Below are 27,762 nucleotides of genomic sequence, written 5' to 3'. Positions count from 1 at the left end.
CAGGGGTTGGATACACGACCCAGACGTAGAGACTCCAGTTTTTGACACATCAGTCAGGGGTTCAACTCCCAGGCCAGGCTGGTATGTCTTGCACCTCTCTCCACCGCTTTCCTGTCTGCTTACTGTCATAAAAACTAAGAAAAATAAAGGCCACTTGTGCTGCAAAAAAACGTAAAAGAAAATGTTACATTGGGATCTCATTTCCTAGAAATAAGATCAGTGCTTTCATCAGCCTAAACTGTGATGACATTTTACAACAGAAATGCTCACGCCTTTATGGGAGGGTGATAAAAAAATCATCATATAAGCAGATTTTAAACCTAGAAATAAAGACATTAACATCCTCTCTTCATCTTACCTCAGGTGAGTAACTCTCCTCTCTAAATTCAAAACTATTCCTCTCATTAGTTTCTGCATGTTTCAGGCTTTTCTCCTCATAATAATTATTATTCCAAATTTTAAGAGCTGATTAAATTCTATTGGATGAGAATTTACCTTTTCTTACTATTGAAAAATGATTCAGATTTGTCATAGAAGCTGAAGCATTCCCAATCAGTCATAGGTGATAAAATGTTGTTTGTAATGGACTGGTTCCTAATGCTTTAGTGTTTCCAACAGGACAGAAGATCCGCTTTTAGGACTAAACCCAGACTTCTCCAGGACAATGAGAGCTAACCTATGTATAGCAGCATTTTCCCTCCTGGGTGCAGGTAAAAATGGACACTGAAAATATTTAACAATCTTTATAAATAAATGTCAAATTAGAACTTCGAATTGTCTAAAATTTTTTACTTTTCGGTTGAACCAAAAAGGTAACTGCCTGAAACAGGCGGATCCTGAAAGGAAAAAATAACAGTAACAAAAACATTTCAATATAATGTTTCAGTTATTAAAAAGTCAAAATGTTTCAAAACCTTCAGATTAAAAAAACAGCTATACTTCCTTTTATTAGCCATCCCCGTGATTCCCTCATGTGACTTGGTTAATCATTATTTTAAACTGATGGGAGAGGAACAGGATGCATTTAAAGGACTAGGCAGTCAATAAAATTAATTGTGGCCCAGAGGTGTTCAAATGTTTACAGTCTGCAGTGACCCAGAAAGCTGTTTAACTTTTAGCTTCAATAAATCCTAAAAGATCCTTGTAAACCCAACGATTCTTTAGTTTCTGATGGTGAGGGAATAAGAGTTAAAATTAGACAAAAGATGTGTTTTTTATTTTCTGCTCACTTTAAACGTAAATCTACAACTAACATGAACACTGGAGACATTCCATTTAGTCCATGAACTGCTGCAAAAAAGTCGTATATTTATTTTATCCTTTATATCACTTCATAAATGTAATAATGAATGTCTCTTTGAGACCATTTTCATCACTCTGCTTTAATCTGTTTCTCTGATACAGTAATCCTGTGCCGAGCTCAGTCCAGTGGGACGCCAGAAACTATAACTGGGTCTACACCAGCTCCTGGAACACAAACTAGTACACCCACTACAACCTCAACTGGTGAATCCTCTACAGCCTCAACTGGTGAATCCTCTACAGCCTCAACTGGTGAATCCTCTACAGCCTCAACTGGTGAATCCTCTACAACCTCAACTGGTGAATCCTCTACAGCCTCAACTGGTGAATCCTCTACAGCCTCAACTGGTGAATCCTCTACAGCCTCAACTGGTGAATCCTCTACAGCCTCAACTGGTGAATCCTCTACAGCCTCAACTGGTGAATCCTCTACAGCCTCAACTGGTGAATCCTCTACAGCCTCAACTGGTGAATCCTCTACAGCCTCAACTGGTGAATCCTCTACAGCCTCAACTGGTACACCCACTACAGCAAAAACTGAGAAACCTACTGTGGAACCTCCATCAGGAGGGCTTTCAGGAGGAGCAATAGCAGGCGTTACCATAGGCACGATTGCTGGGGTTGGCTTATTGGGTGAGTATAACAAAAGAAATCCAACTATAACAGAATCTCCGTTTTCCCGGCCTTAGGGTCACCTGTTATCTGTTAACACAAAATATACTGGCCACTTGATGTTGGTGATGCAACAAGGGTGAAATCAGAGCAAGACCAACCATCCATTCATCTGTCCATCCATCTTCTAAATGCACTCTATCTTTGCAAGATGGCGGGGATGCTGGTGTCTATCTCCTGTGGTCAATAGGAATGAGGCGAGATACAGCCTGGACAGGTCACCAGTGTATCACAGGGCAATGCTGAGTCAATAAAAGCAACACTCACATTTAAAACTACAGAAGCTGATGCAAAGCAACTGTAGCCAGAGAAAAGCTACATTTACAAAACACGAAGCCTCTTGGTTTGCTTTACAAAATAAAACTGGATGAAACAGGTCTCTCAGAACTTCAGGAAAGAAAATAAGTAGTTGGGGTGCAGAAAAAAAAAACTGAATCACAACTGACAAAAATCATAGTTCCCTGGTCTTAAAAACCCAATGTCTGCCTCATGCATAAAAACTGAAGACGGCTGAAGAAATCAAGTATTTATACTGCATATTTGTCTGTCTGAATCTATGAAATCAGTTTCAAAAATACGGGCCAAGTTCTAGAAGGAAATATGTTGCTGCTGTTGTTGAATGCAAAAAGCTACTGTGAATTATGAGCTTGTTTGCTCAGAACAGCTAGCCTGGTCACTGAGCGACAAGCTAACCCTACTGGAATCAAGAATCCCTCACCTAAACTTCAGTTTCCTTCTAAAGTAGCTTCTTCCTTATAATACACCAAGATGTATAATATATTCAGGTTAGCTGCTGGTATTTAAATGTCGTCTGTCATCACATTCATCCCAAAAAAGGTAACATGAAGCATTGGAAAATTAAGTTATTTCTTCTGACATGAACTGGACTTTAGACTTTATCAAACTCATCAATAATAAAAACTATTTAATGTATTTTTCAGGTGGTGGTGTCTACGGTCTGCTGAAGTACACCAACATAATCTAAGGCTAACACCATCCAAAGGATGATTCATTTGGACACACAGTGTAAGATTAACCATTTGCAACCCCAACCTTACCCTGAACCCTGACCCCGAAGTCGGTTTGTCTGAAAGGCCAAGATGCAAAAAGAAACGGTACCTACGTGATCACATCATAGGCCAGGAGGAAGCTTTTGTAAAATAAGTTATTTTTAAAATCAAATGATCTATTTAGAATAGATTTGATTGGTTAAATTGTCAAATTTGATTTCTCAACAAATGGGGATTTTGTTTAATGACATTTTGTTTAATGACACTTTGAACCTACCATGATAATTTTTTCTGAAAGACCGAAACAACTCTGTAATCTCAACTCCTCCTCGTATTTCTGTCATGTTAGCACCGTAGCTTGGGGTCATTTTTCTAACTGCCTTTGAACAAAGAAAAGAAACAAAACAATTGAAAACAAGATAGATATTAGAAAAAAAGACTGGATCCAAAAAAAGAAACACCTTACAGTTTATAATTTCACAAAGATGTGGGCTCTGTTTTAGGATATTCCCAAACAGTCAAACAAGCAGTCAGGCCATTCGGGGATTTTAACTTCTCCTGTTGAACAAGCGTTTTGTGCAACTGATGCAGATTTTTCCTTTACCTGAGCTCTTCACAGCCTTGACACCCGATAAAGTAGCGGTAGAGACTCCTTGCTGAAGGAACTTTTATCATGATAGCTGCTAACTGCCAATATTAAAGACACATCTTACACAGTTAAATGTTATAAAGTACTGAACACATCACTACTATAATCTGCCATATACCCATAAACAATCCATAAAACAATCCCTCAACCTGTGAGGCAAAAACCCAAAGGTTTTAAACAAACTGCTCTTCTTATTTCCTGTTTCAGCTAGCTCTGCTAATCCTAGATTGTACGTAAGTAGGATCAGCAGTTGGAGACTCAATTTTATCTGATAGTTTTATTTCAGTTCTTCTCTACAACAGAAAACAATCTAAGACCTGATTAAGCAGCAGCTCATCAGCGTCACACAAAGTATTTCTCCAACATCCCGTTGTAGGTGCATCGCTAACACTAGCCTGTACATAGAACAAACAAGAGGTGACTCAGTTTCAGCTGTGATGTTTTTATTTTTTTCTTATCTGTAAAACAAACAAATCATAAACCATTCCACAACCTTTAAAGGAACAGCTAATCAGAAGTCTAAACTGCAACTTTTCTAATTTCCTCTAGCAGCCAGCTGTGCTAAACTATTAAATTTGGCTTAAACATAAACTGAAAGCGAGGATTCCTTTTAAAAAAGGTATCTATCCTCTATAACAGCTCGCATTTTGGTTTTATTTTTTGCTATAGATGAAATAGTTTTCCAAACTGTGACTTTATATAAAACAGTAAACTAATTGTACCCTGTAGCCACTATAAGGAGGGGCGACATCCCTCCCTTCTCTGTTATTATTGCACATTTCCTTTTCCAGAACAGTTTTGTTGTACTTCATATCCAACTAAGAATGTTTGTGTTAAAGCTACTATTCTTACTTTAAGTTTTGGACTGAATAAAAGGATTTCTGATGTTTTGTTTTGTTATTGATGTCTTAACAAAGCGAATCAGAGCTCATTTAGTTAGAACATGTTCCCTAAAATACATTTACTAAATGTCTTTTATTTAAATATGTTCATTTTGCTTTAATTTAACATTGTTGTTGAATCATTGCTTAATTTACGCTCCTGAGTTTTTGGTGTAAGCTTGGGGACACATCCAGAAAGTTTCCAGAGTGGCCACTGGTAATGTTGGGGTAGAACAACAAAACCAAAAGCCATCAGAGAATTTCAGGTGTTTTGTTATACTCTTGTTATCTATAACGAATGGAAGCTGGTGATTTACAAGTGGTGCACCATAAAGGACACAAATAAAGGGGTGCTGGAGATTTCACTGCATCACAACCTTTGTGATCTTGGTTGGTTCACATCCAGCCTCCTCAGGTGTAAAAGGAAGGATGAGGGGGAAACATTTCATAGTAACCCACCAGGTGAACACTTCTCTCCCACTTTAACAAGCAATGATTTTAATGCATTTTCTTTCATCATGGTCTTCCTTTCAGGAAACCTGGATGTTTGACTCAGTCAACCTGGCCCTGCAGGTGCCGCCATGTTGGCATTATCTAACAGTTTACATCAGAATATATTTGTAGGTGAAACCAAAGAGTTTCCAATGAGTTTAATGGTGGCTTTTTTTTTTTTTGCAAGTTTAAACATTGTTAAAAAGTTTTACTCTGACCTGCCATTCTCTCCGTTTTTTACCACTGACAGTTTACTTCAAATATATAAATTATTTGTTTGAGTAGTTTTAAATGAATATATCCATATCTTGATACTTTTCAAAACCTTTAGTTGTACACAAAAGCTTTTAAATTATTTTCTGCTCTCCAGTTTAGATGATGTTTAGTTAGAGCTGTTTAGATTACTGTTTGAGCTGAAGCAGAACATTTGTGCCTCCGTTTTGCATAAATTACAGATTTTGGTGTCTATGCTATAGATTAATTTAGGATTTATTACTTCACTGTGGAATAAAGAGCGTAATAAACATCCAACTGAAGCCAGTGAAGATGTCTGTTTTTGTTGCATCCCACCTTCTCGTGGCTCGTGGTTAAACCCATTAAGCACAAACATTCCTGCTCCCTGTCCCAAACTTCATTATGGAATGGTCCAAATCAGATTTCTACATAATATCAAAAGGTCCGGAACAACAGAATCTATTTTACTAAATTCGCTCCAACCTACAAACTAAAATTTCCTTAATGCTTACAGTGGTTTGTTTGTGAACCAAAGATGTCATTTTAGAAGGCTCACAAAAGTGAACGAATTCTTGGTTCCCTCAAGAAACAGTGCCAATAAAGAAAATAAAAAGTCTAAAAATAAAGTCAAACAAGGAACTGTAAAATAAAACAACGGAGGTAAAACAGTCATAATACAGAGCTGTGAAAGAGTTTTTACATCCAAACAGATTTAAACTTAAATCTTTCAAATCCTCCAATTTGAATATCTGTAATATTCCACTAGGCCAGCAGAGGGCAGACATAAAATTTGCTTACAACTAGAGGGTGACACAGGAGTGGATTTTCTCTCCTGTCCCATCCCACTCCTGGTGAATTGACTCCCACTCCTGTGACTCTCCCATTTTTGTTTTCTTCATTTAGTCTTTTGGTAATTTCTTTGAAGGACCAGTTAAGTCCCTGTTTTTAGCTGTAGTAAAGGCCAGTTAAAGTAAAAAAAATAATAATGAAGAAATAATAAAATATCAAACAAGGAAACAGACCATGCCTATCTTAGCTGAATAAACAAAATGTACAAAGTTGTATTTTACTCATTTATTAAATGATCGTTTCCTTTGAACAATGACATTACTTTTATGTTTCAAGTTGCTGAAATGAAAGAAAAATGCACCTAGTAAGAGAACTGTACTTGGTGAACAAAAGAGCAAAAAGGCAAAACCTTCATAATTTAGAAACTGTACCTCAATGGTTCACAGCCCTGGTCCTCAGGGACCCCTTCCCTGCAGGTTTTAGATGTGTGTCTGCTCCAGAACATCTGATTCATATTCTGACATGACCTCCTATACAGGCATCAAGAATGGAGGGTCAAACTGGACAAAATTAATAGAATAAAATCATCATTAAATAAATAAATGTTGTGAATGTCCAATGAGTGAAGTAAATGTAACATGAAAGAAATGTAACATTAAATGTGCCATTAAATTAAAGGTACCATTTATTTATTTAATACATCATTAGAAACAATAAATGTACCATTATATCATGAAATGGACTATTATGCAATTAAATATGCCACTGAATAATTAAGTATAATTTTAAAGATGACATGACGTAATTAGTGGTACACTTAATATTTAATGATGTATTAAATAAATTGTACATTTAATGGTACATTCAATTTTTTTCTATTTCACAACATATTTATTTAATATCTTCCCTTGATGAAGCCTTTCTAAGGAGCCCGCGAGGGGACAAGGGGGGATTTCTTTCTCTTTTGTGTCCCCACACAATAGTCTTTGCGTTATTTCGCAATACTTTGTGGGATATTTTCCAAACCAGATAACTGCAAAAATGAAACAAACACTACACCCGTTTTGAGATTTATTGAGTTTTATTTTGAAATCAGCCTTAAATAAAATTATCTTCAAATCAGACTAAAAGACAGTTTTTATCCACAAGCTGTCAAACTACTGAACTCTAGACAATAATGCTGCACGAAACCACATCTGTGACACTTTGTTTGCTTATTACTGCTGCATGATGTGTACTTATTTTTTTGTACGCCGTGTTTTTGTTTTTATCGTGATTTGAACGGTTCTTCTTATCCTAAGCATTTAATCGCATTGTTTACTGCATGTTAACCTGCATATGACAAATAAACCATATCAATGACATCAGTGCTGTTTGTTTTATGAGCAGTTTGTCATCTGTGCTGCTGCTCCAAAATGCCGAACGCAAAAGTATTGCGTGGAGACGCAAAAAAAAAAATAAAAAAATCCTCCATGTCCCCTCACGGGCTCCGTACCTTTCCCCTCTTCTTCTTCTTGTTGGTTTTATTGGCGGTTGGCAACAAAGTTTTAGTAGCATTACAGCCACTTACTGGTATGGAGTGTGGTTCATATATATATATATATATATATATATGAATATATGAATATATATATATGAATATATATGAATATATATATATATATATATATATATGAATATATATATATGAATATATATATATATATATGAATATATATATATATATTCATATATATATATATATGAATATATATTCATATATTCATATATATATATATTCATATATTCATATATATATATATATATATATTCATATATTCATATATATATATATATATTCATATATATATATTCATATATATATATATATATATATTCATATATATTCATATATATATATTCATATATTCATATATATATTCATATATTCATATATATATTCATATATTCATATATATATATATATATATATATATATATATATATATATATATACTTACACATTAGTACAACTTTCTATTTATGTTCTCCCATGATCCCTCCTTAAACCCCAAAAACTTTTCAGCTCCTCTCACTATTATTTTAATCTTCTCAGTTTTATGCTTGGCTTGGTCAGTACAGTTGATAACATATGCTATGAATAATATTAGTTTTTCTACTGATATTCTAACATTTTCTTTGCTTTGCTGTGAATTTGATTTGCTATTTGTTCAATCTTTCTTGTTTTCTGTTCCTTCACATTTTTAACTGCTTCTGCATAGCTTATGTTTTTAGTCATTTTAATCTGTATGATTTCTTTTGCCTTCTTCCTTACTTCACATCCTCCATACGTAACTCTGTTGCCCTCCACAGTTACAGCATTTTTCTTGTACTTCTTCTTTACATTCTTCAAACTTGTGATCTTCACCACATTTTGGACATCTCTGCATCTTTACAAACTGCTGTTATGTGTCCATTGCTATGTGACCTTTGACATTTGAAACAACAAAGTGGCGGAGGGATATAAGGTCTAACCTGAAAGTTGAGATAACCTATTTTAATGTTTTGTGGCAACTCTTTTTCTTCAAATTCAATGAGGATTGACATACTTCCTACTTTTTCTCCATTTATTGTTTTTGATAATCTCTTCAAGTTATTCATTTTTGCACCTATAATACTTCTCTTAATTTTATCAAGATCTTCATCTAGAGGGATCCCATAAATAACTCCTCTAAGTTTTTTATTTTCTCCCATGATTTTTTTCTCCAACACCGTTTTCTTGCAGATATTATCCACCTTTAAAGCCTTATTCTTTTGTTCTTCATTTTTACAGACTACCAATAAGTTTCCATCTCTCAGAATCTTTACCATTTCAACATCTCCAATTTTCTTTTTTATCTCTCTTGACACCACAATGGGGCTGATGTTATCCTGTTCTTCCTCGTTCTTAAGTTTTAATATTATTTTAAATTCCTCCCTCCTAACTATCCTTTCTTCTTCTGAACTGCTTCCTTCCAATTCTGTTTACTACCTTGAATATCACCAATTCCCTTTCCTTCATCTATTTTATTTCTTCCACGTCCTTTCCCTCTTCCTCTCCCCGCTGGCGTCCACCCTTCAAAATCCATGTCTTCCTCATTTTCTGTCCCCATTTCCTACATACTAGTTTATGCCCAAATCCACCTTTTCCAAATCCGATATATTTCTATGTTTTGTTTTCCCCGCGCCGCAACAAAACCGTTTTCCTTCCAAGGCGTCTTCCGGCTCCTTCTCCTGCATCACTCGTGCACCCACACCTTTCCTCTCTACTGTGGCAAAGACTCTTAAATCTTTATCGCACATGCAGCAGTTTTGTTGGTCAGATGAGACTTGACACATGTTGGTACTTTTGGTTTGATGAATGAAGAGATGCAGGGCTGATTTAATCCACAATCTGTTTTACAAGTGTTCCTTAATCACTGGTGAACTTGATTACGACTAAACACGTTTTACAAGCAGCAGACTTGTGACTTTCCTGTCAGCTCTATGAGTTTAATAGATAAGTCCTTATTTCTGACTTTACGTTGCAAATCCAATTTTACCACGTCCAGTTCTCCACCTGCGTTTGCTCCCTCCATTCTGAACGCAGGCGGAGAACATCGAGCAGAAGCACTGTTGGCTTGTGGGTCGTGTAGTTCGTTTGACTCGCATTATAGTATAGGCTTCTTGGAAAAAAACTACACAATGGCGGCGTCGATCCAAGTTTTTTTTCCTTAAAGTTTATAACAAAGTCTCAGTTTTACATTTCTAAAGACAATTGATCCTAGTTTATTCTCCCTCCTATTGGTTAGCTCCCGCTCCCGTCTGCTCCAGTTCATGTTTTATTCTGTACCGTCCCAATCACGTGATCTTTACTGACGCTGTTTCCCGTCCGACCCGTCGGACTCCCGAAAAAATGTCAGACTCTACTTACAACTCAGGTTCTTCCTCCAAGCCACAATAAGGAGGTGCCAGTGAAACAGCTCCCTCTAGTGGTGAGGAATATATGGAATGTAAAGAAACATTACTGCTCATGTCACAATTGATAAGGCTGTTAAATTAGATTTATGTATGAAAAATCTTTGAATCAATTGTTGATCCCTGGCCTCTCACCCATACACTGCTGGAGATAGGTACCAGCTTCCCAGCGACCCACTATGGAGGAAGCGGTACAGAAATGACTGAATTGTTGATCCATCTACACAGGAACTATTTTTACTATCTCAGGGAGCCATTTAATTTCTTACTTTACAGGCAGGAATAAGATTTATGTGTTATTTAGATAAACTGTAGGAGTCATTTATAGAATCAATGAATAACACTTAGATGATCACCTGCATATCTTAATATTTAAGTAAAGAAACAAAATATAACATAAACAACCGGAACTTTAATGGATTAGAGAGAAAATCTGAGGGGAGGCCAGAATGAACGTTCAGTGTTTAGTTATAAGGTCAAAGGCCCAACTTTATCATTTCAGGAAGATGGAAAACATCTCAGACGGCAAGATTATTCCAGCTTGGGAACAATCTTTCACTGAAATATTTCGACATAATGGATTCTGGGAATTAACAGGATTTTTAGCTTCATTTGAGGGAAAGTTTGGAGAGACAAAAGAAAAAGTAGAAATCAAATGTGAGGAACCATTAAGTCCTACCGGTTTCCAACCTCACACATATCACAGAATGGGAGAGTACCTGCTGTTGGGTCAGATGGCTGTTCGGTTCCTCAGAACCAACCTGGGTTTCTGCTCCAGGTTCCTAAAGATGTTCTGTCTGCCCAGATAGGTTCACTGGGAGGCTACTGGTTCTGTGTTCATAACCTGCATAAAGTGGGCAGATTAAAGTGCGGGTCGAACAGAAATGGAAATGTTAACAAACATAGGAATATTGGAAATTCTGCTGGATAGTCCGTAGTGATGCATTCAATTTGTGTTGCTGAGTAATTTCTGCATGGTTGTGTATTATGAATAATGATAATAACTAGAACTGGAAGCAGTTATCAAAAGGTTCCAAACCCGAACTAGCTAGTCTGTCCCTGGCCCCGTCCCTCCCTGCACACTTTCGCCAGCCTCTCCTGCACGTCGACCAGTCCACCGTTCATGAGGCTGCTGAAGCTTAACAGCCAGAACTACAAATAAAGAGTTTATATCAAAGCATATTCATGTTTTAGAAAGGACAAGCCTTTTTTGTGAACAGTCCATGCAATTTGTTTGAGCACTACAAGACTTGACAATTATTACATCCTCAAAGCTGGATGAGATACACTCAGAAAACACCTGCAGTTGTACAGCTCACAATAGTTTAATATGTGTTGATTTGTAGGGAGTAAACACAAAAAAAGGCCACAATTTTCAAATTTTTTGATACCTGAAAACAAAGTGTTTTTGTTGATGTATTTTACCATTATAGACAATTCTGTTTGGTCATCACGTAAAGCTGCACTAAATACATCAAATTAGTGTTTTTTGTGCAATTTGTGTTGCTTATTAAACAGAAATATATGGCTGTACAGCATCACATGTGGAAAACATTACGGGGTATGAATATTTTAATCTGGTAAGCACTGATACCGGACATGAAGGACACATGTTCAGTGGAAGTTATATGAACAAACAAACACAAATCAAGAACCCCTGCAGTTTGTTAATCACCGTGGAGATGGAGTTGAAGATGCCATCAAACACTTGCTTCAACAAACCCACACTGCCAGCAGCACTGTGAGGATCATGATATTTGATTTCTCCAGAAAATGTAACAATTCAGGCTGATTAACGTGTCAGAACCTCCAGAAGACTCAAGACTACCTGACAAACAGACCGCAGTTTCTGAGACTGAAGGTTCTTGTGTCTTATCAGGTGGTCTCCAGCAAAGGAGCACCACAGAGGAGTTTACTGTCACCATTCCTTTTCACTCTGTACACGTCAGACTTCCAGTTCAAGCTCCTAGATTTCCTGACTAGGACCAGTACGGGTCGGCAATAACACATACATCACCATCAAACTAAACTTGGGGACCCCTCATGGATGTGCGCTGAGCTCCTTCCTCTTCACTCTGCTGACCCATGACAACTCCACCGCACAGCTCTGGCCTATTCACCATGTTCGCTGATGACCCTACCGTGGGTCTCATCAGATCAATGAAGATAAGCAACGGAGCTCTCTAATGCAGAGAAAACAAAGACCCAGTTTCACGCCTCTCCTTTGGAGACACAAGATGCCGCCTGTAGCCTCGAAGCGTACGTCAGTATAGATGTTATCTTGAGTCGGAGGAGACAGCTCTGCTCCACGGTCCAGACCAGTATGAATAAAGATGCCAAAAAGAGAAGATGCCAGACATTGGAGCTGCTTCCAGTTGTTTCAATGAAAGATAACAAAAAACTGAAAAACATGGAAATATGTTTGAAGAGCATTTTATAACTTATCTGTTATTATTTATTTAAAGAGCCTTCTGATTAATTACTGTCAGCAAGCTTGGATAGTATGACAAAATTGAACTCACCTAAGGGCTAAAAAACAAAAGATGAATATGATTATAACAGTAATGTAATTGAATCATTCAATACTAGTCGCCATTTTGTCATTTATACATTGCTGTGAAAAAGTATTTGTCCCCTTACAAATATCTTCTGTTTTTGCTTTTTTGTCATACTTCAATGTTACAGATTATCCAACAAAATTTTATGTTGGGTAAAGACTCAAATACAAAAAACAGTTTTCAAATACTTCATTCATTAAGAGAAAAAAGCTATCCAATGTGGATGCAAATGTGTCCCAGTATTCAAATGAAATGTTTTAATAAAATTCTTTTTCATTTTGAAAATGAAGCTGCATTTTTTGACTCATAAATAAACTACAAGATGCGTTTTTCATGTAAGAATTCCAGACTTTTCCAGACTCATTACCTTTGCTTTCGATTCTTTATGTTTATTTTAAAATATCAATTGGAAAGGAAGGGAAAGGAAATTTCGACCTACTCTGCTTTGCAGAAATGTTTTAATTCAGCCACATTGGAGATTTTTACAGTATGAAGTCTGTTGTCCAGCTCACCACAGCCACACTGAGGTTCGGCCTGTGTTTTACCAGAATTTGTCTGATTGACAAATAAAACAATTTAACAATTTTTAAAACCTAATGCTTCTATAAAGTAAAATAAGTTAGTGTCGGGTGCAGAAAGTTAGTTTTTCTGCCATCGATCCCCGGGATTCAAACTAGGGTCAACCAAATCAAAGACTCACGTTTACTCCTCTACACCATAGAGATTTAAATGTGAACAGCAGCATGTTTGTCATAATAGCACCACCTAGTGGTCAGATTTAACAAACTTTTCTCCACCCCTAGGGGGCACAATTCTGTATATAAGCTGTGATTTCCCAGAGGAGCAGGGAACAATGCAGTGGCCTTTGTTTGCTCCCGTGGTTTTTGAACCCTAATAATAATAATAATAATAATAATAATAATAATAACTTGAGGCCATTCAAGCTAGGAGCAGGAAGCAATCAGCTAAACATATATGTATCCAACACGCCATAACGCTGACATATCCCACCAACCCAAACAGACCACCACAACCACAACCTGCCTACCCTATTATAGGTATATGTCCTCTGGGTTCTGTCTCAACCACATGTGTGTGTTGACTAAACATAATGAAGCTTGCAGGAAGTTTAATGATTAAACCTAATGTTAACCAGCCAGACCAATCGATCAAGCTCTGTTCTTGGCTCTGGTCCTGTGTCTCTGCATTGAGAACTCAGAACAGATCAAAATACAAACTAGATAGGATATCAGTAGCTTAGCTGCAGTCCAGTCAGAGGTTGCTGTTACAAAGGACAAAAAGAAAGAATGCGTTTATTTCAAAAGCTTACTGGTTCTAAACTGACAGAGAAACATCATCCAGATAAAGGAATGCTTTGAGATGTTTTCACAGGTATCTAACAGTTCATCAGAACCGCTTCTGAATCACAAATATGTTCTCACCGCTTCAGTCTATCCACAATCTGTGGAATCAAATATAATTCAACCTCGCTCTAATGACATGGTGGAAACCTTCTGCAGTCTTGGTCAGACTGTGAAACATCTCCAAAGGTCAGATTTCTGAGCTTCCACACCACTACAAGAAACTGCTTGGAAACTGAGAGAGAAACAATATTTATATTCACCATAAACTAATTGTAGACTACAGAATTAATGCTAATCAGCTGGACTGACTTTATGCATGATCCCAGCCATAAATAAAATGGGCTCCTGTTGGTTTTCAGCTCATCCTAATTTCCATCTGAAAGGTGGACACAAACTCTGCTGCCTTTGAGTTCAGTTGGTCCAGCTCTATAGAGCTATGCTGTTCATGAATGAAGCAAATCTACTGACTGGCCTGAACAATGGGAACTGAGTCACAGCTCCAAACCAGGTTCTTCTCCTTTATTTAATTAATATTCACTTAATTATTTAACCATCATTTGTTGCTGTTTTTCACACAGATGCAAAAACAGGATCCTCCTTTGGTGGTCCACTGAGTGAGACAGAGAACAGGGCAGCAGGAGAGGACATGTGTGCTGCTTTTTTTTTATATGTAAACACTGCATGATGTGGTCTGATTTGTCCACAGTGCCCGGATGTAGATGCCCAGTAACATACCAGGTTATTTCTCAGTCAAAAACTGTCCAGCTTTTAGACAGCTGGACAGTGGGACGACTTCATTTCAAGTTAGCGGCTGGTGACTCAAAAACACAAATGATCCAGTTTGAGCTAATAACAATGCAGCAGAATCAGGATAACATTTTCTGACCTGATTTGTGTAACTGGAAATATTTGTCTTGTGAAGGACCTTTAGATGACATTTTTTGTAAATCTGTGCTATACTGTGTGAATAAAATTAACTGAATTGAAGCAAGTTGTAACATTTATGTCATTGATTTGCATCACCACCTAAAGCCAGTTAATAAATCCTTCACACGTGAAATCTGATCATAATTAATATTTCACACATCACACTGAGTCACTTAGTACAGAGTTTTATTAATTTACAGACTGTATGTAAAGTCAGCAACATCATAGCTGCAGGAAGGATGATGCTTCTTCTACAGCTGCATTAAATTAACTCTGCTTTCCATAAATACTGTACAAAAATATTATTGTTTCCATTTAAAAACACCCCATCATCACTCGAGTCAGTTTTAAGTGATACAAACAAGAACTTCTAATAAAATAAATTAAATAGAATAAATTATGTCTTGTTAATGATGTCCTTTAAAATAATTTATAAATATTGAAAGAGGAAGTGACAGGAGGGGGTACAAAAATGGCTGTAAAACAACTTTTTCTACAGTTTTGACCCTTTTAAGAAGCTTTTCCAGAAGCTGGATTTGTTTTTTCCTGCTGTTCTTGGAGCTCCATCCAAGATATCGGTGGGGCTCTGGGTTCCATCTTCACAGTTTGTAATGGCAGATTCTCCTCCACTAGAGGGAGCTCTCTCTCTCTCTCTCTGTAGGCAGCATCCATGTGTTTAGGCTCAGTTGAGTCCAGCTCATTTCTCCATTTTGGCGTCTACAGCCGACACGTCTGGTACTTGCTATGTGAGGAGTTGGCCAGCTCGTAGAAGAGGACGTAGGCATTGCTGCTGCGCACCTGGCTGGAGGACATGGGACTCACCCTACAGACAACACGCAGGACTCTTGTTAACCTGAGCACGTTAGGTTGTTAAACACACAGACAAATCCACAGGGCTGCAAACACACAGATGACCTTTATTCGGTCGTAAAACTTAAGCTGCTGCAGAGTTTTACAGCAACAATGTCATCCAACAGCAGGCGCAGACTGCGTGATCAGGCTGCACATCCTTCTGATAAGGTGATATGTGAAAGTAACCTGATGACGTGAGATTTGATACCTGGAGTCATTGTAGGTGTACCACTCCCCCAGCACCGGGTTCCTACAGTACGCTGTGTAATGGCCTCCCAGGGTGTTTCCAGTGTGGTTGGACACGGCGTACAGGTTGTACACGGGACGCTCTGCAGGAAGAGACAACACAGTGCTCAGTCCACCATCGATCATTTTCTCTAAACCCTAATCGTCTTAATTTCTTCTGCAGATACTCACCGCCGCTCACCGCAGAAAACTCTCGCAGGTCCAGATCTTTGAGAGGAAAGTCGACATAGGTGGAAAGTTTGCTCGCACGGATTTTCGTGTCTGAGAAACGCTTCAGGTCTGAGGGGCAAGGTCAAGGCCCAAAAACCGCCTCAAAAGGACAGATATATACCTCATATACTCCACATTTATTAGACTGCTGCCTACAATCAACAGTTACAGGGGTCTTATTTTACGTTTGGCATTTTCCTGGAGATGCACCAACCTGGCTTTTTCTGGCCGAATTTCAGTTTTCTTTGAGGCCTGACCATTAAAACCATAACGTACTGAAGAAAAATTTGTGATTCAAGTTATCTGATAGAGGTGGAAGTTCTGAGACCAACAGAAAGCGATGGAAGTCTAAGGTTATCTTCATGTAAGCATCAAAGCATCTGTCTTTAATTTTCTTCTGATTTTTTATTAAGCACAAAAACAAGCTGCTGGTTGATGCGTTTACAAGCCATAAAATGGTGGGACATTTTAGTTTTGATGCATTAGATTTTATTCTGCATAGGACCTGCCAATCGATGATTCAGGGAAAACTGTCTGATTGACTGGTGCAGCTCTGCATTTTACTTTAATACAGAGGTCCTCACATGGGTCTATGTGGGCTTCCTATGAAGTTGTATAGAGGCACATCTAAATGTTGTAGGGCCCACTGCGGGGCTTGGGCTTCTGGACAGTTTTACTTCCAAACAAACCACAGTTTAACTGCTAAAAAACACCTGGTTTTCTGGCCAAATTGTCTGTTTCGTGTCATGATATAACCATGAATCACATTTTTAAATGACTGCCCGAAGCAAGGATCCAGCAGCTGCCAGCAAATTGTCTCAGTTTGGATCTGTGAACTGAATGATCGTTTCTTTTAGTTAAATCCCATCAGATATGATGACTGTTTTCCACAACAGCTATCTACAATTTGTATTAGCAAATTGGGACATTTTCTGCTGTGTTTGCACCTCCTGTGCACATGCAAACAGGTTTGGGTGATTCAATTTGAACACTTTAAAAAAGCTTGATGGTTTTTTTTAAACATAATTTTAAGTGTTTAGGCAAACTTTTAATACACAGATTTCTAGAAACAGAAAAAGGCCAATTTTACCGAGGCTCTATTGCTTTCTGTGCTGTTTAAATTTTGCATTACCTGGTATTGGTGTGTGCCTTTAGGATTAGCATAACTCAAATGCATCAACATGCTGCAACAGTGACTGCAGAAAAGGATACGAAGAACAAGAACCTGAGGGAACCTCTGGATGATGAACCTCTTTGTGCATTTTCTTCTGGCTTTGCATTTGTTGCATGTCTGAGAAAGAAACAAACACAGTGCATGCAGTGAGATTCTGTCTTTAGACTCTAATCCAAGCAGGAAATGTTTGAAGAGAGACATTTCAAAGGTGCTTGCAGTTATTTGAGGTCTATTACCGGTCTTTCTTCTCCTTCAAGCACATCTTCTCTTGTGAAGAGCTTCAAGCAGTCTTTCAGAGTCACTCCACCAGCGTTCTTCTATAGAGCAACAGATAACATCCACTCAGAAAAACAAATTTATTCCAATCTTGGAATAAAAACCAGAATTTATTATTTTTTTATTCAATTGTTTTGCTTTCTGAGAGCTTAACTGCACCCACAGGGAGGGCTTTTTTCCATAATGTATTTTCCATAATAGTAGCCTTTTACATAGTAATTGGGTTCATTTCAGGTAAACTGGTTGTTTTTCTTCTCACCTGTGGAATAGGTATGGAGAGATCCCAAAATGGCTCAAACACGGTGGAGCGGAAGCCACAAACTGTGCAGGTCAGAGAGCTTTTCAGCTGCCCCACAAACAGGTCTGGAAGCAGGCATGTATTAACTGTAAAGTTGCATTTACATTTACTGTTAGGCAGTTCTGTTGCTGTACTGTGGTTTAAAAGACTTACCCACAACCTTACTGTCCTCTCTCTCCAAGTACATGTTCCACATCCGCCTGGCTTTCTCATCATCTCTGCAAATCAAATTATTCTAATCAGTCACATGCATTTTTAACACTGTTGCTTGATAAGATTTAGCAGAAGAGCATTATTTTTAATGAAGCTAAATTATTTATTTAAAAGATGAGCTGACTTACGCGAGGTGATCAATGTCCTCGACGGACACCTTTCGCCAGATCGTTGCCCTGTTCACCTCGTTGTGGAGGCCGTCCAATAGGAATCGTAGGAATTCCTGGGCATCCTGCTGACTGCAGATGGAGACGATTTTATTCTCTCTGGTAACTTTTCAACAGGAATTAAAGGCTTTGAATCAAAAAGAAAGAAACTTACTTGCAGCCAACAAATTTTGGGGCAAATCTCTGGATCTGCTTTCTGAATTCAGAAGGACTGACGGCCTCGTTGTTTGCAGACATCCACAGACACTGAGTGAGCTTTGCAAACTCTAAAGCCGAAATGAAAATGGCAGAAAGTGAGAAAAATGTTAAGACCATCAGAACAGAAAAACACCAGTAAGTTCAACCACAAGAGCCATTCCAACACAATCCTATCCTCTGCTACAATGCAAAAACTGCTTAGATGAAACCTTTGAAATCTTTCCTTCGAGCTTTCCAGATCCCTTCATCCTGGGAATATTTAGGAAGAACCCAGAATAAACGAGGGAGCCATGCAAAGACCCACAGGATCCAACATTTCAACAACCACAAAGGTCCAGCGCTTTTTGCAGCACAGTGACGGTTTTAAAGCCATGACCTCTCAAAACTAACTATTAATACTAGAGAAAGGTCATTTATGTATTTATCATGAATACCAGAATAAATTTAGATTGAACATCCGACACATTTGAAAAAGCTGGAGTCCAAGTAATAAGTTCATAAATCAAAGCAGCAAATGTATTTTTTGATCATTTATGTTTCTTAATGTTTTCCAGGACATCTTCTGGGAATAATTTTTTATAGAAACAGCTAATATCCTTAAACGATCACTGAAAAAGGGTTGAGGGGTCCTAACGGAGGGTCCGATCTGGACGTAATTTGGCAAACATGCAGGAAGACTGCATGAAGCTGACGTATCTGGAACCAGAGGCTATAAAAGCTACAGCATTCCAGGCAGTTACCGGAGCATCCCACACCCTCAGGGTGCAGACAGAAGAGCAAAAACAAGAAATCTGGCAGGCGGGAAATGTTTTTCACATCACTGGGACTTCTCGTGGTGCAGGCCAGCTCTGATGTTGTGTGATGGTCAATTATTCCCATCCCAAATCCAGGCCGTGTGAGGCCACCGGAGTCAGCTCCATAGCACACCAGGAAGGTGATAAATGTCCACTGAGGTCAGATCACATCGTAAAAATGATGCAATAAAAACTAAAACCTCTTAAGTTTCTGGTGCAGTTTAATAGAAACTGTTCTTGCACACACTGACCTGTGAGACGCTGTTTCTTGGTAAATTATCTGGGTCGGTTTCATAGACTAAAGTTGGAAGAGTTTAGATTTTACAACTGAACAAAGACGAAGGAGTGTAAAAACATAAACCTTAAGGTGCGTTCACACCAAACGCGATTTCTGCGAAAGGAGCGGCCAATTTACATGTTATCCCTATCTAGAGGCGCGTTCAGGAGCGGAGCGGAGCGAAGGACGCGGAGGGCGCGGCGCGGCAAGCGAAGCGGGAGCGGCGCGATGGACGAGTTGAAAAATCGGAACTTTTTCCTAAATTCGCGTCGCGTCAACCAATCAGGGACTGGATGTGGCTGTGACGTAGGGTGAAGGACCAAAGCGGAGAAGAAGCGGTTGTCAGTGATGGAGGACCAGATCATAGTGGCGGTGTGCATCAAGCCAGAGTTGTATGACTCAACTAATTACTTTTACCGAGACAAGTACAGAAAGGACCTGGCCTGGTTATGTTTAGGCACAAATATGTGGACATTAAAAATCGGCTGGTTTTTTTTACTGAGCTGAGATTTATTTATTCACCGAAGACAGATGGACAGGCGTTCAGCACCGGGGATACAGCGCCGGTAAACCGCAGTGAAGTTAGTTTGAAGTTGGATGTTCAAGCTCCGCGGAGTTAGCGGCATCTAGCTCACGGTTGATCCGATTCAGGCACTCAGATTTTCCAAGATTGTTTGGTACGGAAACTTATTGACGGTCCTTAGTGAACCACCGCGCGTCAGAAGAGGGAGCAACAGAGAGCAGCTAGCCGAAATCTGGGTGCCTGACTCGGATCGGCCGTGGGCTGGATGCCGCTGGCTCCGCGGAGCTTGAGTGTCCGTTGTCCGGCTTCGGGCTGGCTTCACTGCGGTCGCCGGTAGTTGGCGTCCCGGAGGCTGATTCGTCTCCCAACGCAGGGCAGCAGATCTTCGAACTAGGTCCTGGATAGACGGAAGTACCGCTGAAATCGACCATCATCCAGACGCAGCTCCTGGAGTAGGTGGTGGTACTCTCCGAACTGTGCCCGTCCCTGAAGAATCTGGTGAACCCAGGGACGTTGATGTTGGCGGCGTTTGTCGACTCTCCACAGGTAAAACACCGTAATTATCCGTGAAATCCATGTCCGCCATGTTCAGTTGAAACCAGCAAGCACCAGATGGAAGCTCCTCCTATTTGATGACGCGGCGAAGCGTTGCCGCTTGTTGCCAAATGCCAACGCGGAGTTCACGCGGAATGTGAAGCGGGCAAAAGCACACAAATGAGGCGAAAAATTCGCAGAAATCGCGTTTGGTGTGAACGCACCATTACAGTATACTACCTACAGCTGACCTATAAACTGTCTCAAGAGTGATAAAGAACTTTACAGGTGGCTAATGTTTGTCATCAGCCAGCTGAGATGTAGGTCAGAGGCTGGTCCCACCTTCCATGAGAGCCAAGTTGGTCCTCTTGTTCAGCTCTATGTGGTGGATGTTCCTCAGGCAGTAATCTCTCAACTCTGAGGTGTTGCTCAGACACTGCAGGATGGAGTTCATGAAACACTGGAAACGACGAGAGCAAAACACCTAAAGATTACAAAGGATCCAGACTGGACTGGTGGTTTAACCTGGTGATGCTTACCGTGTTGCCCAGGTTCCGTAAACCCACCAGGCCCTGAGGACTTTTGCTCTGTTCAGAAACAAAAACATTAAAGAGGACAATTTAATTCAACTGGAACTAAAAGGCTGAGGAACTATTAGGAGCATCCAGCAGTTCAAGAGAAACGTTCCAGTTTATGTTGGAGTCAAACTGAACTGCAAACAAAGACGTTCTTACAAACTAAACTAAAACATAGTTTCTGCAGGTTGAGTTCCTTTTGAGACTTCAGACCTTTTTGGGGTTCTTCTGTGACCTCCTGGATGGATCAGTGATGCGCTCCTGTAGTAATTTTAGTAGCCTAGTCACATCAGACTAGCTAAATGATTTCTCCTGTTTTCCTGAATTTCTTTAAATCAGGGCCTACTTCATGCTGTCAGACAAGTTCTGTTTAAGTGATATCCTGATTTTACAGGTCTGGACGTAGTCAGGCCTTGGGAATAAAGCGGACCTGAACTCAGCCAGCCAAGTTTGGATGAATAAATGAAACAATCATGTAAAAAATGTCTTACATACACTCTTTATTTTTATCTGATGTTAAATTCTGTTTGATGACAGGAAACATCTATGTGTAACAATAGGAAATCTGTGGAGGGAGTGATGAAATTAGAGTATGATAGCAGCACTGCTGCATTCTTCATGTGTGAACAAGCCTCACTGGACTGACGGTGTCACTGTGGGAGGGGACGGGTTCTGGATCAGGGCAGCTCTGAGGTCATACGACATCACCTTAATGTCTTCATCCTGACACCGCAGACCCAGGCATGAAGGTTTCTGTGGGCGTTACCAGGACCATGACATGTGACTCAGTCATCAGATATTTTACATAGTAAATGAATAATATGCTGACTGAGCACTGAAACGGATCAACACCTCTGCTGACAGCTGGACATAACAGCATCAAGACAGTAACACAGTGAAGAACTGATCCATAAATGTGTTCGCATATAAACTGTGGTTAAACAGCCCATTATTACTACAGGTCCTTCTCAAAATATTAGCATATTGTGATAAAGTTCATTATTTTCCATAATGTCATGATGAAAATTTAACATTCATATATTTTAGATTCATTGCACACTAACTGAAATATTTCAGGTCTTTTATTGTCTTAATACGGATGATTTTGGCATACAGCTCATGAAAACCCAAAATTCCTATCTCACAAAATTAGCATATCATTAAAAGGGTCTCTAAATGAGCTATGAACCTAATCATCTGAATCAACGAGTTAACTCTAAACACCTGCAAAAGATTCCTGAGGCCTTTAAAACTCCCAGCCTGGTTCATCACTCAAAAACCCCAATCATGGGTAAGACTGCCGACCTGACTGCTGTCCAGAAGGCCACTATTGACACCCTCAAGCAAGAAGGTAAGACACAGAAAGAAATTTCTGAACGAATAGGCTGTTCCCAGAGTGCTGTATCAAGGCACCCCAGTGGGAAATCTGTGGGAAGGAAAAAGTGTGGCAGAAAACGCTGCACAACGAGAAGAGGTGACCGGACCCTGAGGAAGATTGTGGAGAAGGGCCGATTCCAGACCTTGGGGGACCTGCGGTAGCAGTGGACTGAGTCTGGAGTAGAAACATCCAGAGCCACCGTGCACAGGCGTGTGCAGGAAATGGGCTACAGGTGCCGCATTCCCCAGGTCAAGCCACTTTTGAACCAGAAACAGCAGCAGAAGCGCCTGACCTGGGCTACAGAGAAGCAGCACTGGACTGTTGCTCAGTGGTCCAAAGTACTTTTTTCAGATGAAAGCAAATTCTGCATGTCATTCGGAAATCAAGGTGCCAGAGTCTGGAGGAAGACTGGGGAGAAGGAAATGCCAGAAGTCCAGTGTCAAGTACCCACAGTCAGCTGCTGGTGTTGGTCCACTGTGTTTTATCAAGGGCAGGGTCAATGCAGCTAGCTATCAGGAGATTGTGGAGCACTTCATGCTTCCATCTGCTGAAAAGCTTTATGGAGATGAAGATTTCATTTTTCAGCACGACCTGGCACCTGCTCACAGTGCCAAAACCACTGGTAAATGGTTTACTGACCATGGTATCACTGTGCTCAATTGGCCTGCCAACTCTCCTGACCTGAACGCCATAGAGAATCTGTGGGATATTGTGAAGAGAACGTTGAGAGACTCAAGACCCAACACTCTGAATGAGCTAAAGGCCGCTATCGAAGCATCCTGGGCCTCCATAAGACCTCAGCAGTGCCACAGGCTGATTGCCTCCATGCCACGCCGCATTGAAGCAGTCATTTCTGCAAAAGGATTCCCGACCAAGTATTGAGTGCATAACTGTACATGATTATTTGAAGGTTGACGTTTTTTGTATTAAAAACACTTTTCTTTTATTGGTCGGATGAAATATGCTAATTTTGTGAGATAGGAATTTTGGGTTTTCATGAGCTGTATGCCTAAATTATCCGTATTAAGACAATAAAAGACCTGGAATATTTCAGTTAGTGTGCAATGAATCTAAAATATATGAATGTTAAATTTTCATCATGACATTATGGAAAATAATGAACTTTATCACAATATGCTAATATTTTGAGAAGGACCTGTATTAATCACCTATTTTACTCAATACTTCTTACTCTTTGCTCAGATTTTTACTAGATGACCTTTAAGAGGCCTTATTAATGGCATACTGCTGCTTTTAAACACTTCTTAGCCTAAGTACTGCTGATACTGTTGCTCTGCAGCATTTGAAAGCAGACATATGGTGTGGGTCCAAATCAGCAGGGCTCGGCTCACCCAGCAGGAGCGTTCTGATTGTAAAGGCCCGTCCAAAAACAGAGGAAGTGATGCGTTCAGGTGCATTGGTTGGCAGGACTTCAAAGAGCCTGAGAACATAATGTGCGAAAGCATGATGCCCCGCAGCCGTGCATCATGTGACGCAGGGGCTCGGCGAACCTGCACAGACGGTTCTGGAATCAGGACTCAGTCCAATGTTTGAGGACATTTTCTACACCTCTATCACCGCTGAAGCTGACAGAACCATCATTTTTTGTAATTTAATTGTTTACATTAGTCAACACAGAGAAACACAGTTCCTACGCAGCCTGGAAAACGAAGGAATTTAAGGAATTTTCTGATCTGGAAAAATAATGTTTCCAGATTTCCATGATGGATTTTCATATTCATTTCATAAATGGGAAATACTCTCTGGGAATCTGCTTCAGTAAAACTATGCAAAGCCCAGAAAACTATGGAAAACTAACAGATGCAACTTCTTGCTTCATAAAAATATTGACATTTTCTCCAATATTTTTAAAGCAAACCTGCATTTATTTCTAATCAGGACGTTCGTTGTTTTTAGGTCTTTTGCTCTTTTCATTGAGATTTTTTTTTCTGTAATTTAATATAATAATCATATTGGTTAGAAAGGTTGGTGGTAAAGTTAAAATATGAACATGTTTGATATAAAATTATGATGTTTTATAGTTTAACTATTTATTTGTAAGAATAAAGTAAAGTTTAGAGATGAAAACAGAAATGCAACTCTTTGTTTCACACATTTAATGCAGATTTGTTGCAACTCGTTTTTGAAGCATAATATGATGATTATTAACTTCTCCTTAGTCCGACTGCAGCCCTGAACGGATCATGGAGTTATTCCTCTGCAGATATTTCAGTTGTTATCAAATATGTTGGCTGCTGATTCTTCAGTCAAGGCTGAGTTTCTGGTTACGTAAAAAGCTTCTTAGTAATAACAGACGCCCCGCAGCGTGGAGGCCGTTGACCCAAGTCCAACATCTCAAACCCACATGTACACAAATATGTGCTGACTGTGGGCAGAACCTGGTGCCAGCAACTGTCCCGCCGCATGCACGATAAGGTATTCTTCCTGGGACATGCTCCTTATCAGCAGTTCTCCTTCCCATTACGCAACAACCACATGATGCAGGTATCTGCTGTTTTTCTAACACCCCCTCTGCTCTGGCCTCAGGCTTGCATGAGAACAACACAGTACTTCTCCACTGCAGGATGTGGCATTCAGGTTTACATTTTATTCCCCATATGGTTGTTTCTCCCAACAAATTGGTCCTGCACCACAATAGGAGGATATGAAATTAAGATTTTATTGTTAAATATTGTGATACGAGCTCTTACAAACCAACATTGTCCTCGTTAATCATACTATCCTCACGTGTTGTTAAAAAGGTTTTACAAATTTCCTCTGTCTTTCTGTTTTATCAAATTTAAATGTTTCAGATTATTAAAAAAGTTTTAGTATCAAAGATAATCTGACTAAATCGAAGAGGATAACATGATTTCTACTGATTTCATTTACTGAGGGAATAAAAGCTTTCATGGTTCTGTTTATTACTGCAATTCATCTGAGTCCTGAAGCAGCAAAGCAGCCCCAGACCATCATACTACCACCACCATGTTTGACTGTAGGTAGGATGTTGCTTTTCTGAAATGCTTTTAACTTGCAGCCATGGAGGCCATTTTTTTTTTTTTTTTGAGTCATGAACTCTGACCTTCACTGAGGCAGTGAGGCCTGCAGAGCTTTAAATGTTGTTCTGGGTTCTTCTGTGACTTCCTGGATGAGTCATTGATGCTCTCTTGGAGTAATTTTGCTCTGTCGGCCACTTCTGGGGAGGTTCTCCACTGTTCCAGGATTCCTGAATTTATGGATAATGGTTCTTACTGTGGTTCTGTGGAGTCCCAGAGCATTAAAGTCCCAAAATTACATTCTGACATTAGTCCAGGTTGGTTTAGAAGGCTGTTTTCCCTCGATGCAGAGCATGAACATATGGCACTTGAAATATTATAACCATTGAATTTATTGTGCAGCCATTCATAAACCAGATTTGCATGGTCTCAAACTGGCAGTGATGGTTTACTGTCTTTCCTCTGGTGTTATAAAGTATACACCAGTCAGGCTTAACATTATGACCACAGGTGATGTGAATAACACTGATTATTCAAGCGTGAAGATTTTGAGTGAGTTTAGCAAAAGGCCAAATTGTGAAGACCAAACACCACAGCAGGTTTGGTCAGGTGATCCTGGTCTGCAGTGGTCCATATCCTTCAAAGATGCTTTTAAATGGCTGGCCCATGTTGTCCGATCCTACAGATGACCTGCTGCTAAAACTACTGAAGAAGTTAATGCTGGTTCTGACACAAAGGTGTCAGAATAAACACCGCAGTTTGTAGCCCATGGTGGTCATAATGTTATGCCTGATTGCTGCATTTGATTGCTTCTAGTTTTATCTGTGCAGAAATATTCAAACCTGATCATGTTTTCCATTGTTTACAAATTTCAGCAAAAATTCACACAAATAAAGAGAAAAAATACATAAAAAATGAATTAAATGCTAAATAAAATTAATTCTTATGGAAAAACTGTTTTAAATAAAAATAAATCAATAAAACGGAATAATTTCTGATATCATTTACAGAACAGAACAACTTGAATGATCCAAAAGGAAACGAATCTCCAGGAAAAAGACGTTTAAAGCTTTAAAAAGTCTCCCCGGTGGATTTGTCGGGAAAGGTGACCCGGGGCTGGACTCACCTTGGCCGGGTTGATGATCAGACCCATGAACGTTGACACCAGCATGGACCGGGACAGCTGCTTCCGCCGCAGCTCCGGCTCGTCCAGCGGAAGAGCGGCGGGATGTCCCGGTACCGGGACCGTCACCGTGTAGGAGTGTCGCATAGACGGCATGGTTCTGTCGGGTCTGAAATAATCGATGATGGGTCTTCGGTCCGGTATTAGTCGCTCCGGTATGTCCGGTATGTGTCGCTCAGTCCTCAGGTGGTGAAGTGTGACAGACGCGTTTCAGTTTTTACCGACGCACGTGAACGCCCCCTCCCACTCACAAAAACCAGCGGTGATGCCTTCATGTGTTCTCGGAAATAGTGCGTTTGTGGGATATTTCGTGAAGGTTTAGGCTTTAGTTTTAGATATTCTGGCCATTTAAAAAAAGCTAAAAAATACCGCAATACTGGGCTGCTTTCTGCTGTTTCCATTAAAGGTATGATGGAAAAATACTGCTGAGAAGTTCACGTGTAGCAGATCAGAAGGACCATTAACCTGAAATACACTGTTTTCATTAGATATAAAAGAAGTTCCAACATTTTTTTATTGCATCTGTGATCAGAAGTTCTGACACAATCGGTTTGGTCAAGAATAACTTCTTAATTTGGAGTTTTTAATGATTTATTGAAATAAATATATGTCCCCACAATGCAAAATGGTTATAAAACAAAAGCAATGATTTTAGGAAATAAGGATTTATTTCACATGTTTGAGATTATTGTGGATTCACTTTAATCCAAACAGGGTCAGAATTATTCATACAGGTTTGGGATTAATAAATTAGTTAACCCTGATTATCAGTTATGGTTGTTTTTTTGTTTTTTTTGTAATCCTTAACTAAAGTATAATTATTTTAGTATTCCACTTAAATAAATATGAATTCAGTGAAATCTGAAGGTTAGAACTGAAGCAGCATGAGGAGCAGCTGAACTGAGGAACCATGTGAGGGAGACTGCTGCAATGCTTTGAGCAAAAAGCAGACAGAACTGAAGGTATTTCTGCAGACTTATTACATCCAATGCTTGCTGTTTGTGCTGCAACT

General features: G+C 39.4%; 2 protein-coding genes across 2 annotated transcripts; one reads left to right on the top strand and one right to left on the bottom strand.

Annotated features, from left to right (window-relative positions):
• Nucleotides 1-312: 312 nt before the first annotated feature.
• LOC124876624 (cell wall integrity and stress response component 2-like) lies at nucleotides 313-5,542 on the top strand. Its single transcript, XM_047379550.1, has 4 exons — nucleotides 313-363; nucleotides 619-710; nucleotides 1,405-1,935; nucleotides 2,916-5,542. Exons 2-4 carry the CDS (start codon nucleotides 665-667, stop codon nucleotides 2,957-2,959), a joined length of 621 nt encoding a protein of 206 aa, XP_047235506.1. The 5' UTR covers nucleotides 313-363; nucleotides 619-664; the 3' UTR covers nucleotides 2,960-5,542.
• Nucleotides 5,543-15,022: 9,480 nt separating this feature from the next.
• On the bottom strand, nucleotides 15,023-26,947 carry LOC124875869 (ubiquitin carboxyl-terminal hydrolase 2-like). Its single transcript, XM_047378274.1, has 12 exons — nucleotides 26,694-26,947; nucleotides 21,155-21,202; nucleotides 20,958-21,075; nucleotides 18,444-18,555; nucleotides 18,251-18,361; nucleotides 18,063-18,127; nucleotides 17,871-17,974; nucleotides 17,572-17,652; nucleotides 17,374-17,452; nucleotides 16,123-16,230; nucleotides 15,914-16,034; nucleotides 15,023-15,676 (listed from the first exon to the last, which is right to left on the bottom strand). Exons 1-12 carry the CDS (start codon nucleotides 26,844-26,846, stop codon nucleotides 15,571-15,573), a joined length of 1,206 nt encoding a protein of 401 aa, XP_047234230.1. The 5' UTR covers nucleotides 26,847-26,947; the 3' UTR covers nucleotides 15,023-15,570.
• Nucleotides 26,948-27,762: the final 815 nt, after the last annotated feature.

The sequence above is a fragment of the Girardinichthys multiradiatus genome, chromosome 11, assembly GCF_021462225.1.
Source record: "Girardinichthys multiradiatus isolate DD_20200921_A chromosome 11, DD_fGirMul_XY1, whole genome shotgun sequence".
NCBI classification, from domain to species: domain Eukaryota; kingdom Metazoa; phylum Chordata; class Actinopteri; order Cyprinodontiformes; family Goodeidae; genus Girardinichthys; species Girardinichthys multiradiatus.
The sequence above is the reverse complement of the archived record's forward strand: the minus strand, read 5'-3'. Positions and strand labels throughout refer to the sequence as shown.

Bases quoted from the DNA above. Each gene is read 5' to 3' on its own strand.
- LOC124875869 (XM_047378274.1), bottom strand. From the start codon at position 26,846: ATGCCGTCTATGCGACACTCCTACACGGTGACGGTCCCGGTACCGGGA. The intron at 21,076-21,154 runs GTAAGCATCACC...CGTCGTTTCCAG, and splicing joins TACGGAACCTGGGCAACACG to TGTTTCATGAACTCCATCCT. The intron at 17,975-18,062 runs GTAAGTCTTTTA...GCCTGCTTCCAG, and splicing joins AGAGGACAGTAAGGTTGTGG to ACCTGTTTGTGGGGCAGCTG.
- LOC124876624 (XM_047379550.1), top strand. From the start codon at position 665: ATGAGAGCTAACCTATGTATAGCAGCATTTTCCCTCCTGGGTGCAG. The intron at 711-1,404 runs GTAAAAATGGAC...TCTCTGATACAG, and splicing joins ATTTTCCCTCCTGGGTGCAG to TAATCCTGTGCCGAGCTCAG. The intron at 1,936-2,915 runs GTGAGTATAACA...TGTATTTTTCAG, and splicing joins TGCTGGGGTTGGCTTATTGG to GTGGTGGTGTCTACGGTCTG.